This window comes from Mus pahari, chromosome 14, assembly GCF_900095145.1.
Source record: "Mus pahari chromosome 14, PAHARI_EIJ_v1.1, whole genome shotgun sequence".
NCBI lineage: Eukaryota > Metazoa > Chordata > Mammalia > Rodentia > Muridae > Mus > Mus pahari.
The window spans coordinates 61,880,828-61,892,197 of record NC_034603.1 but is presented as its reverse complement, the minus strand read 5'-3'; the positions used below and the strand labels follow the sequence as shown (position 1 = coordinate 61,892,197).

Below are 11,370 nucleotides of genomic sequence, written 5' to 3'. Positions count from 1 at the left end.
TTTTTTTTTTAACCAAGTGCCCACTATGTATCAAACACTAGGCTAGGACTGCAGCAGGAAGCACAGCAGAGGGAGGGAGAGAGAAATCTCCACCCCTCATCCCTGCCCAGGCTTGGTACTGTGAGGTTTCCCACCTTGGACTGGTTCAGTGCTAAAGACCTCCAGAAAGAAAGCCAGTAGGAAGGGGCGGTGCCGGAACTGAGCCTTGGAGCACTGGAGTGCAGAGCTTTCCATCTTCTTGCACCTTTGTCCTCCCTTCCCCCTCTCAGGTAGCAGAGAGGGTTCCCTGATGCCCTACGCTGGTGCCGCTTGTCTCTCTTCTTGGTATGTTCTAGCTCTCTGCTTTAGAGACTGGGTTATGAGAGTCCCCACCTCTGGCTGCCAACCCTAAGGCTTCAGGATGGTGGTCAAAAGGGCAAGCCCACCTGCTAGACTTAGAATACCCAGGAGGGAGGAAAGATGTCAGGCTCTAAAAGCAAGCCAGAAATAGTTCCTCTATCCCAGAAGACGGCCCCGAGTTCAAGATTGGCGCCTCACACTCAGAATGAGAGCAGAGACTCCCTCCAGGAGAATCAGGCACTTAGGGGATGTGCTCATTAGCATGAAATGCAAATAGGCCTGGCCTCATTTACACAACTCAAATGCTGGGATTTGGCAAAAGGGCAACCAGGAAGGTGACAGCGCCGCCACCGCAGCTCTGCCCTCTTCACCCCATATTGGCAACTGGCCGGAGTGGGAGCTGACACGGCCCCAAACCCATGTCATGGTGCCAGGAGGCCTCTGGAGGATGTGTGGGTGGTGCAACTTTGTCAAGGAAGAACGCCTGGGAATCAGGGGCTGCAGGAGGCGATCCGGTCCATTCCTCAGCCTCCCCGCAGTGGCTTGTGCCATTCCTGAGTCTACCAGGACTAAAGATCCTACGCAGATTGTAGAGACGTTTTCCCTGCGTCTAACATAAACGCTTTCCCCCTCCCCCCTCCTCATCACGTTCAGAATTCCGGTGGTGCTTGGTTCTCTGGCACGCACAGCCTTTTTGGAGGCTGTGTGAGAGAGAGAGAATCGACTGAGCCTCTGAACATAGGAGGATGAAGCTGGGCAAAAGCTGGGGTCTCCATTTGCCTGTACAACCCTAGGAAGCGCAGCGCCAGCACCACTCCCACCCAGTACAGTCAGTGGTGGAGAAGAGTAACTCCAGGAAGCATTTATCTCTCAGACACTTCTCTTAAGCCATATTGGGAATCAAGGGGAGAAACTGAGGCACGGAGTAGAATTTTGCAGGATGAAGTTGTTAAAGCTCAGCTCTAGGTGTCATTCCTTACAAACAACATTTGAGGCCCACAGTGGCCTTCGCAGGCTGTGCCCACTTCGGGGGCTGCTGGTGATCCAGGCTCTACAGTCTTGGTGCCACGCCTGGGGGCTATGCTTTTCCAGCAGGAAGCCCCTGAAAGGATGCTCCAACCTTCAGAGAGCTCTAGAAGCAGGATAACGCTCAGAGCATCAGTGAGAAGACCTGCGGGTTGTGGGTTAGGCCAGGGTCAACATCTTAGAAATGGACGGGGGATCTGGACCAGCAACCGTAAGAGGCTGGTGGGAAACATTTCCAGATCTCGCCTACGCCTTTCTAGCTACGCCTATTTTTCCCAAATAGACCCCCTCCAGCCTGAAACACCAGACTCTTCTTCCCTCTCTCCAGTCTGACTCCCAGGTTCAAGCAGAGGGTGGGTTATTAACCAGGTGAAGAGTCGGATTTAGCTGTGGGATCCCGGTAACACCCCTAACTCCTGTGATTCCTGTCTCCCTTCTTTTTCAGTCCTGCTTAGACCTAAGTTCTGACTTCTGTTCAATTTCGGGGTCCTGGACAAAAGATGTCAGAGGCCCGTAGGGCTACCCTAGGACCCGATGCCAAATACTTTGATTTCTCGAGGCTCCTTCCCAGGGGAGTCCCAAAGACCCAAGAGGCCAATAGAAAAGTGGGTTCGGTCTGGACAGTCGTCTGATTGGCCCCAGCCTTCGGGAGCGAACCCAGGGGCAAGAGGAGGGTAGAAAGGCGGTCCTGGTTTTGGGGTGGGAACCGGATTCCAGCTGTGGCTCTCCCCCTGCACCCCCTCCCGCACTGGCACGGCGGCTGACCAATGGAAGGGCGGTTCTGGACCGGTGACGCACGGCGATTGGCTGTGAGATTGGCTGGGGAAAGGCGGGGCCGAGGCTTGAAGTTGGAGTGAGGGATCCAGCTGTGGTGTGCGCCGGGCTCCTCGCCGCCGCTTTCTCTCGTTCTCTCGCTCCGCGTCTCGGCCGGAGGAGGAGGCAGTGGCGCCGGCGACAGCTACGGCAACGGCAGCCACGGCGGCGGCGGCGGCGACATCTCCGCCTCCACCCCCGCCCGGGACGGCCCCCCACGGTCTCCCCGCCCCTCCCGGTCCTCTAGCCCGCCGCGGGGCGGAGGAAGGAGCCGGCCCCCACCCCCTCCAAACCCACCCCCAAAGAGATCCCTCCTCCCCTCCCCCTCCCCCCGCCGTCTCTGGCGTGGAGCCGGGACGATGCTGACCCCTTAGATCCTGCTCCAGCTGCGCCGAGGGAAGAGGGGGCGCCCCTCCCCGGACCCCCGCCCTCCACCGGGTGGCCCCTTTTTTCCTCCTCCTCTCGGGGGCTGCTTCACCGAAGGTAGCACCTATTCGGGTAACCGGAGCCTGGGCGCGAAGCGAAGAAGCCGGAACAAAGTGAGGGGAAGCCGGCCGGCTAGTCGGGGAGCCCCCGGGAATCCAGGGGAAGCGGGACTCTCGCCAGGCGGGGCTTCCCTGCGACCCGGCGCCCCGCGGGCAGCATGCCCCTGAGGGCAGGGGGAGCTGAGCTGAACTGGCCCTCCTGGGGGCTCAGCAAGCTCTCTAGAGCCCCCCATATGCCCCCCCACCGGGGTCCTCCGGTTGTGTGAGGACACCTCCTCTGAGGGGCTCCGCTCGCCCCTCTTCGGACTCCCGGGACCCCGGCTGGCCAGAGGATGGATGAGGAGGAGGATGGAGCGGGCGCCGAGGAGTCGGGACAGCCCCGGAGCTTCACGCAGCTCAACGACCTGTCTGGGGCCGGGGGCCGGCAGGGGCCGGGGTCAACGGAAAAGGACCCGGGCAGCGCGGACTCCGAGGCGGAGGGGCTGCCCTACCCGGCGCTGGCCCCGGTGGTTTTCTTCTACTTGAGCCAGGACAGCCGCCCGCGGAGCTGGTGTCTCCGCACGGTCTGTAACCCATATCCTTCGGGGTACCGTGATGGGCCGGACTAGGGGGGTCCACAGGAGGGCGGGCCGTATTGCCAGAGGGGACCGAAAGCCAGGTGAGTTGGAGAAGTGAGCCTGGACTGTGAACAGTTGAGTGGGGGACTGTTAAGGAGGGGAGGGGGCATCCGAGTAGAAGCGGAGACTGGTGGGTACCCCAGACGAGCCCCACCTCCGAATACACACACCTCAGCCTTCCTTGGGCGGGGGTGAGGGGTGGAGGGTTGAAATCCAAGCTAGGAAAAGAGAGGAGAGGTGAACCTCTGGTAAGCAGCTGGATGCTCTACAGATGTGGGCAGAGGAGGGTCGTCATCCTCCAGATGTGGGCAGCTTCAGGAGCCTGGGCTTTCTACTCCGCCAGCCCGCCCGCCGCGGGTTAGCGAGCTGGGTTTGGTTTTCGAGTTTGGGGGCAGGGGTGGAGAGGAAGCTGCGGGGACGGAGGAGGGGAGACCGCAATCTCCTGGGGTTTCCTTATGCCCCCGCCCCAAAGTTTGCGGCGGATTCTAGGGTCCAGTCCCCCGACCTAGTCCTTAATGCTGAGGTTTTTACTGACCTAGCGGGAAACGGGGGTGGGGGCAGGTCCTGTCCCCCAACACCCTCCCAATCCGCGGGTTGGAGGCACAACAAGGAGATTTCGGCGGCGGCTGATGTCAGGGGTGCAGAATGAGAACAAGATGTGGTGAAGGGGGAGCTGTCTGCCCCCAGAGCTGGACTGGAGCCCCTTTCAGAGAGAGCCCAATGCGGCCAGCACCCTCCCCACCTCAAGTCTTTATCTGATGTTGAGTGCTAAGGTTGGGTTGGGGAGTTTTGTGCTGGTTTTTTTTTTTTTTTTNTAATGNGGGGGGGGGGGAGAGACTGACAAAAGCGCCGGCAAGTGGGGGATGGGATTAAGCTCGTCCACACTACGCCTCCCCTTTCACAAATCAGAGTGTTCCGGCTGATGGCAGACCAGGTATGGGAAACCGCAGTCGTCTGAAAGTATTGGGGGGACCAGGAGACTGCCAGTGTGTTCATTAAGGAGGACTGAGGTCGAGCTCCTCAAGCCTACTCTGTGGATGGGTTTTAGGGACGCATGCCCAACATTCCAGGCAGATGAATTCCGATCCTCAGCCTCACCTCTGCTTAGCCTGGCGTGGTCAGGGAACCCCTGCTCCTCTAAAAAAAAAAAGAAAAAAACCCTAGCACAAAGCACTCACTGGTTTGACTGACGCCCATCTCTGGGGTACTGGAAAGGTGGGGGCTGGCTGGCTGGCTATCCCAGTCACCGATAGCCTCTTCTGATTCTCTTCTAGCCCAGAGGCTCTCTGGGAGTCAGGCTGGGAGACCCCAGGTTTACCCTGTAGCCCCTGAGAGCCCAAGTCCGGCTCTGCTTTGGAACACAGGGGCAGCGGAAAGCTTGATGCCGCCCTCTGCAGCCACTGCCTCTAGTGCGCAAAGCAGGATGTAAGCTGAGTCCCCCCACCCGCTGCTCTACACTCTTTGAGCCGCTCCCCTCATCCCTCCAAATCCTTTGCCCCTTACATCTTTTCTCTCTGAACCGAAGAAAGGAGAAGAGGGACTCTGAGGAGTGTGGTCTCCCTAACTGCTTGCTATCTTGAATTATGAGTCTCCATCCCAAGGTCTCCTTCTCTGTGGCAGAGATGGAGAGGAGAAAAGCCCTCATCCCCACTCCTAACCACATTAGGAATGGGAACCCCCCCCCAGCAGTCCCTATCCTTTCTTTCTCAGGAGTCCTAGGGGTGACTGGAACATCTTGTCACTTCTCCCTTCAAACACCCCCTAAGAACAGACCTTTTGGCAAGCCCTATCTCCAGGTGGAGGATCTGGAGGTACTTTCCTGGAAGGAAATAAGTGACCAGGCTTGCAAGAGGGAAAAGAGGTGAGAGTCTAGTGTTATCTTGAGATTTGGGGAGCAGGCCCGATCTGAGGAGTGGTGTGTGGTCTGGGTGTATAGCACCTATGTCCCTAGGTCTAGACTAGCTAGCTGAATATGCTGAGAACAAGTTCTTGGTAAAGGGGGGCTGCCTAGACATTTACCCCCATTTCCCCATTCGACCCAAGTCACAAGGACAAGTGTATTTCCACGGCCAGAGAAGGAATCTGAATGGCCCCCTGAGCCTTAACCCTCTCCTTTCTCTCTTTTTTTGGTATCTGCAAGGTTTCTGTTGGCTTCAGGAGTCCCCAATGTAGGTCATGAAGACATTGGTCCTGAGGGGCCAGACAGGCTTCACCTCCCCGATGGACTGAAGCTAGTTAGCCTTTTTCTCCACATACTTTTCTCGGCCCCTTCCTCCTGCAGCCTCATTAAAAGGCCAGATTTCCTAGAGTGGAGATCTAGGTGTAGGTAGGAAGTGTGCGTGTGTGTGTGTGTGTGTGTGTGTGTGTGTGTTGTGGAGGGAGAAAGGGCACACAAGTATATGTTCCTGTACTAGGGAAATCAGGGACACGGGCCCAGCAGCTCCTGGGCAGGCCACTGCCTCCCAGGTTACAGGGGAACACTGGCCTTTGCAAAGTGTTTCTTACAGTGTGAGGGCGTGCGTTTCCCCTCCCGGGAAGGAGTTCCTGAGCACTCCCTCTCGGGTTGTTGTGTCACATCTGGAAGTTTGTGTAGGAGTTTCTCCAAGCTCAGAGCCCAGCACAGCTTTTTCTCATTTGGAAATCACAGGCTGGCATTTGGGATGGAGGAGTGGGAGGGGGGCCAGAGAAGGAGAGGGGAGCCTGCCAGGAGTTGAGGGGAGGAGGGGGCGGCCCGGGGGGGGGAAGGCCTGAGAGACAGGAGTCCTAATGGCTTCCAGAAGTGAATGTGAGTGTGGAACTGTGCGTCACTGTGTGTGTCCAAGTGTGTGTCTCTGGAAGGGAGGAGGCCCTAGGAATTTCTGTAGTCTTCCTTGTCATTGTCCCAGTGCCCCAAGGCTTCTGATTCTTCCCAAGGGAGGATTCACCATTGGGTCCTCAGAAGAGAGAGAGAGAGAGAGAGAGAGAGAGAGAGAGAGAGAGCTCGTAAGGGGGTTGTTTGAATCTCATATGTCCCCTCGTCCCATTTCCAAATCCTATACCATCCAGAGCAGATTCTGGGGAGAAGAGCTGAGGCAGAGAATTGAGTGGAACTGGGGTGGGGGCAGAGGATCTTGGGTAATCTGTCCCAGATTCTTCTTTCTTCTGGGTCATATGGACTCCTCTGCACGTACTCTATTCCACTGCTGGGGGACTCCCCATCACCCCTAGTGCCAGTTGGAGCCATTCCTGGGATTACCCCTCCACCCTGGCCCCCCTTCTGCTGTTCCCGCCCCAGCTCTCACCCCGCCCAGCCTGCCTCAGCTGGGACGGCGACAGACACACTGCACACACACACACACACACACACTGCACACACACACACACACACACACTGCACACACACACACACACACACACACACACACACGCACACACCAGTCACAGAGTTTGAATCAGATTTCTGGCCTATTTCCCCTCCCAAAGATTCCAGTGGCCCTCTCTCATGTGTCTCTGTGTCTCCTGTCTCTGTCTCTGGGTGGGGCTGGCTGCCTTTTGGGCAGGCTTCAGTTTTCAGTTTAGTTGGAAACCTCTCTCCCCACACACCCACACACCAGAGCTGGGGGCGCATGGGGAAACAGGGTAGTTAGTAGGATGGGGCCATTGTTGGGGATTCCCCTTTTCTGAAGAAAAATAAATGAGCACAGGCCATCAAAGTAAATCCCTGCTTCCACCTTAGGAAGCATTGGGTCCCATAGACTACCAACTTCCTGTTGGGGCGAGTGGAGCAAGGACCTGTGTCCCATCCCCCAACTCTTACTAGAAGGCCAGGATTCCTGGTTCCAGGCCAGTTTCCTCCTCAGTGCTCCTTAGTCTCACATTTCCAGACTTCTGGGAGGGAGAGAGGCAGCTCGAAGGCCTGCTTGCTGTCTGGGTTCACACCCTGGGCCCAGGGCCTTAGATCTCTCGTTGCCAATAATCTAGGCAAAAGCCCTATCTAGATAAAAACCTATGGAGAAGACTCATTTGTGGATATAGCATGCTCTATTAACCTCTCTCAGGAAAGAGAGAAGCGGGAGGGATGGTAGAGAAGTCTGCTTCTGCCGTCTCTCTTTCTCTGCTTTTGATGGTGGGTTATGGGGAGAAGAAAGAGCCTCCCCTCTCCTGCTCCCACCCTTTGGGATCCACTCCAGCCCGGACAGTCACCATAGCAACAGTAGACATGTGACCGCACAGGTCTCTCATAGTCACTATGGCAACCAGTGTCCCCCGTTCCCTTGGTTACCATGGGGATCTGTCACATGGTTCCCCCCCCCAACCTGATAACCTGTGGGTCTCCCTGCTTCTCTTTCCTTGCATAAGGACAAGAGAGCAGTCTGGGCAAAGGGAGAGAAAGTGTAAGGGGGTGGGGGGTGTCTCTTCAATTTCCATGGTAACAAATCCACACCACCTGGTGACACATTCTCTTGTTGTTATGGCAACAGAAGAACATCACACAGTGACATAGTGCCGTGTTGTCAAGGAAACAAGCCCCACCCTGAGAAGGGTGAAAGACACCCCCCCTTAGATATTCCTCTATTCAGATTGTTCTAGATTTGCCTGTCCTTTTTATCCTTACCTACAGTGAAGGGGAAGCCAGAGTGCAAGGGATATGCCTGGGTGCGGGCTGGATTGCCAAGGGTCCAGAGAAGGGGGGTTTTGGAGAAGAGCCTGATATGGGGGTGTCTGGGGGCAGGTTCTGACTGTCAGAAGCCCCAGACTGAGTCTGTCTGGGACAAAAGAGGGACCTAGTTCCTCCATAGGTCAAGTCTGTTCCTCCTTACATCACTGTCATGAATTTGTCACTGTTTGGGGAAACATCAAGAAATCATGAATGGGGAGGCACATCTGGCTTCTAGATGGGCAGATGACTGACTGATAGACACAGTGGTTCATTCATTTATTCTTGCTGTGCGCTGATCGTTTGCTCCGGACTGCATATTACACTGGGCTTTGTAGTGTGGCTGCTCTTAAGGATGTGGCAGAGCCAAGCACATGGATGATTTGACCAGGTAGGGTCACTGTCATTAGATGTCCAAATAGATACCCGGGGCCCTTCTCCCCCAACATTGTTCTCCAGGGCCCCCTCCTAGGCCCCGTCTCTTCTGCAGAAGAGAATGGGCTAGGTTGGGGGGAAACAGACCAGTTATTACGGGTAATTGTGTCCTTTCCTTTCCAAGTGGTGGCTTCCTCCCTTTCCCCCCTTTTCCAGAGTGACCTCTGGCTGACCCTCACTCTGGAGAGAGATCTATTGGCTACAGTCAGGAAAACAGTCCCTGTAGGAACACTTTCATTTACCCTGTCACCTACTAAGTCACTTTAAACCTAGGATAATATTTTATTTTTTTACTCTTTTTGTTTTGTTTTGCTTTTTTTTTTGAGACAGGGTGCAGCCCTGGCTGTCCTGGAACTCACTTTGTAGACCAGGCTGGTTTCGAACTCCAAGATCTGCCTGCCTCTCAGGTGCTGGGATTAAAGGAATGTACTATACTCTCTTTCTTTTAAGGGATGGATATTAGGGAAATTGAAACACCTTACGATTTCTAGGGTGCTAGGCATGGGTGGTGATAGGGATGTTCACCCAAGAGAAAAGAGCCCGGCTAGATAGACTGGGGAAGGCTTCCAGGTGACCGAGGGAGAAATCAGGGTTGGTGATTCAGCACAGAGGGGGGTATGGGGAAGGCCAGCTGGGAGGCTAAGTTCTGGTCCTCAGACCCAGTGAAAACATTCCCACTCCAGAAGCAAGGCTAAGACAGGAACGGCCCATGGGCTCCAGGCCCTGAGTGGATTGCCAGGGCAGGCGACAGACAGCCACAACCCCTTCCTCTTTTCTGGACTCTACTTGTCTCTGGTTTCTTTGCTCTTTCTGCCTCACTCCTATTTTTCCATGAGGAAACTAGGGTGTCTGGTTGTATATCTGTGGGGTCCAGGGCCCGGAACCTTCTTTATCCAGAGGGGATCATGTATATTCTCATGCCAACGGGCTAAAGGTTAACCACACAACAGAACTTATGTAGAAAGGCTAGGGATTGAGAAAGCATTCCCTCTGCTCCTAGTTGCTTGGGTTTAGAAGGTACAAGAGACATGGTGGCAGTCTGGCCTCACGTGTGGCACTGCTGTCCACTCCACAGAGCTGAAGCTCGTCCCCAGAGCAGGCCCTGGCATGGAGAGCAGTTTTGATGCGAAAGGCATGGAAGTGACTACAGGCTGAGGACTTTGCGGTTGGAGAGGGAGCCTGGGGCTCCTCTGAAGTGTCGGAGATGGGGTGGGGAGGGGGTGGACGATGTAGGCTTGAGTATTTGGAGTGCGGGGGGGGGGGAGGAAGGCGACAGAGTCGGCCACGAGCTTGGAAGCCTCAATCTCATCCTGGCGTCTTGAGCAACTCTGGCACATGACTTGGCTTCAGCTCTCTGGGTCTCGCTGTCCTTGGGTTTCGGGGGGTTGGGGGGGGGGAATAGAATGATCCACCTTGGATGCTTCACGGGGCTGTTGTGAGCAGCGTCGTGGCATTGTGCGAAAGTGCGTGGTAAACTGTAAGGCAGGCTTAATCCGACTGTAGGTTTGTGTAACACATTCGCATACATTATCTCACTTGCTTCTCACATCTATCCGGTAAGTGAGGAGGATGGGATTCACAGCAAACTCGTGGAGCCTGGCATTTCCACACGCACAATCGATGCTATTCCCTACATGGCTTGTGCAAATAACCAGGGTAGTCATGGCTTTCTCTACCTTACCAAGGAGGAAGATGGGATCAGAGAGATAAAAGACCTTCGAGTTTCCAAAGTCTCTCAGTGTGGGGGTGGGGGTGGGGGGGTTAATTGACAGGTAGCAAGCTCCCATCAGTTCTGGTTCTGGATAGCTGTTTCCTTGACACCTGATACGTGGTTCGAGCGAGTCAGCATGCTGGTCATTCTTCTCAACTGTGTGACTCTGGGTATGTTCAGGCCGTGTGAGGACATTGCCTGTGACTCCCAACGCTGCCGGATCCTGCAGGTGAGTGTGCGTGTGTGTGTGTGTGTGTGTGTGTGTGTGTGTGTGTTAGTGATTCTTGGATCTTAATACCCTGAACTCTGTTCTACCAGATCCAACTGGTGGGTTCTAGGTTGGGTGTGTGTGTGTGTGTGTGTGTGTCCCCAGTTCCCTCAGTTTCTTGAGCCCCTCCTTTCTACATCAGGCCTTCGATGACTTCATCTTTGCCTTCTTTGCTGTGGAAATGGTGGTGAAGATGGTCGCCCTGGGTATCTTTGGGAAGAGGTGTTACCTGGGAGACACTTGGAACCGGCTTGACTTTTTCATCGTCATTGCAGGGTGAGGGCTTGGGCTAGGGCGGGAGAGTCGTGGCAGATCTCCTGCCTCTCTGGTTGTCCACTCAGCCCAAGCTGCCTGCTTCCAGTGCTCAGGCCGGTCCTCTGAATCCCACCTGAGTCGGAGGAGACTGTCATTGCGTGGTGGGAGATCTTCAGCCTCCCTTGGTAGAGGAGAGGGGAGAGTCCTGGGTCACTCTGTCACCTCACAGCAGGAGTCTTCCTTGCCTCTTTCACATGGAGTTGGCCTCAAACTCAAAGGGCCTCCCTCCCCGGCCCCTCCCCACAGGATGCTGGAGTATTCGCTGGACCTGCAGAATGTCAGCTTCTCCGCAGTCAGGACAGTCCGTGTGCTGCGACCGCTCAGGGCCATTAACCGGGTGCCCAGTGAGTGACCCCTTAGCCCTCACCCCTGGACAGAGGGCCCTCAGAGGAAATGTGGCACAGGCATCATGACCTGACCATTTGAAGCTGAGACAGAGAAGGGCTCAATAGGGATCCAGTCAGAGCCCCTAGCCCTGGTGGTATCACTTGTAAAGCTACCTGGGAAAATCTCCATCCCACTCACTTCAGCCAGGCTTTAGATAGAATCTTAGAAACACCTCAGGTGACCCTTCCTAGGGGAATAAAGGTGGGTGGGGACCAGTGGAGCGAGTGTCAGACCCACAGGAGGGGACACAAAGTGCTGGTGGTCCTCTCTCAAGACGAGGCCACTCCACGCCTTACCCTCTGGCCCTGGTTGTATTCCCCCACCCCACCCCCACCCCC

The 11,370-nt window shown here is 55.6% G+C and overlaps 1 protein-coding gene across 17 annotated transcripts in view; it reads left to right on the top strand.

Moving 5' to 3' along the window:
* Nucleotides 1-2,231: 2,231 nt before the first annotated feature.
* The window catches only part of Cacna1g (calcium voltage-gated channel subunit alpha1 G), a 65,555-nt gene continuing 56,416 nt past the window's right edge, over nt 2,232-11,370 (top strand). For 7 of the 17 annotated variants that reach the window (XM_029545682.1, XM_029545681.1, XM_029545687.1 and 4 more), the window contains exons 1-4: nt 2,485-3,237; nt 10,180-10,291; nt 10,473-10,606; nt 10,892-10,989. In XM_029545682.1, the coding sequence (XP_029401542.1) occupies nt 2,996-3,237; nt 10,180-10,291; nt 10,473-10,606; nt 10,892-10,989 (586 nt within the window). In that variant the 5' untranslated portion in view covers nt 2,485-2,995. Of the gene's footprint in view, nt 3,238-10,179; nt 10,292-10,472; nt 10,607-10,891; nt 10,990-11,370 lie in introns of all 17 variants that reach the window. The other 10 variants (XM_021213141.2, XM_021213139.2, XM_021213143.2 and 7 more) reach the window with 5 other exon arrangements.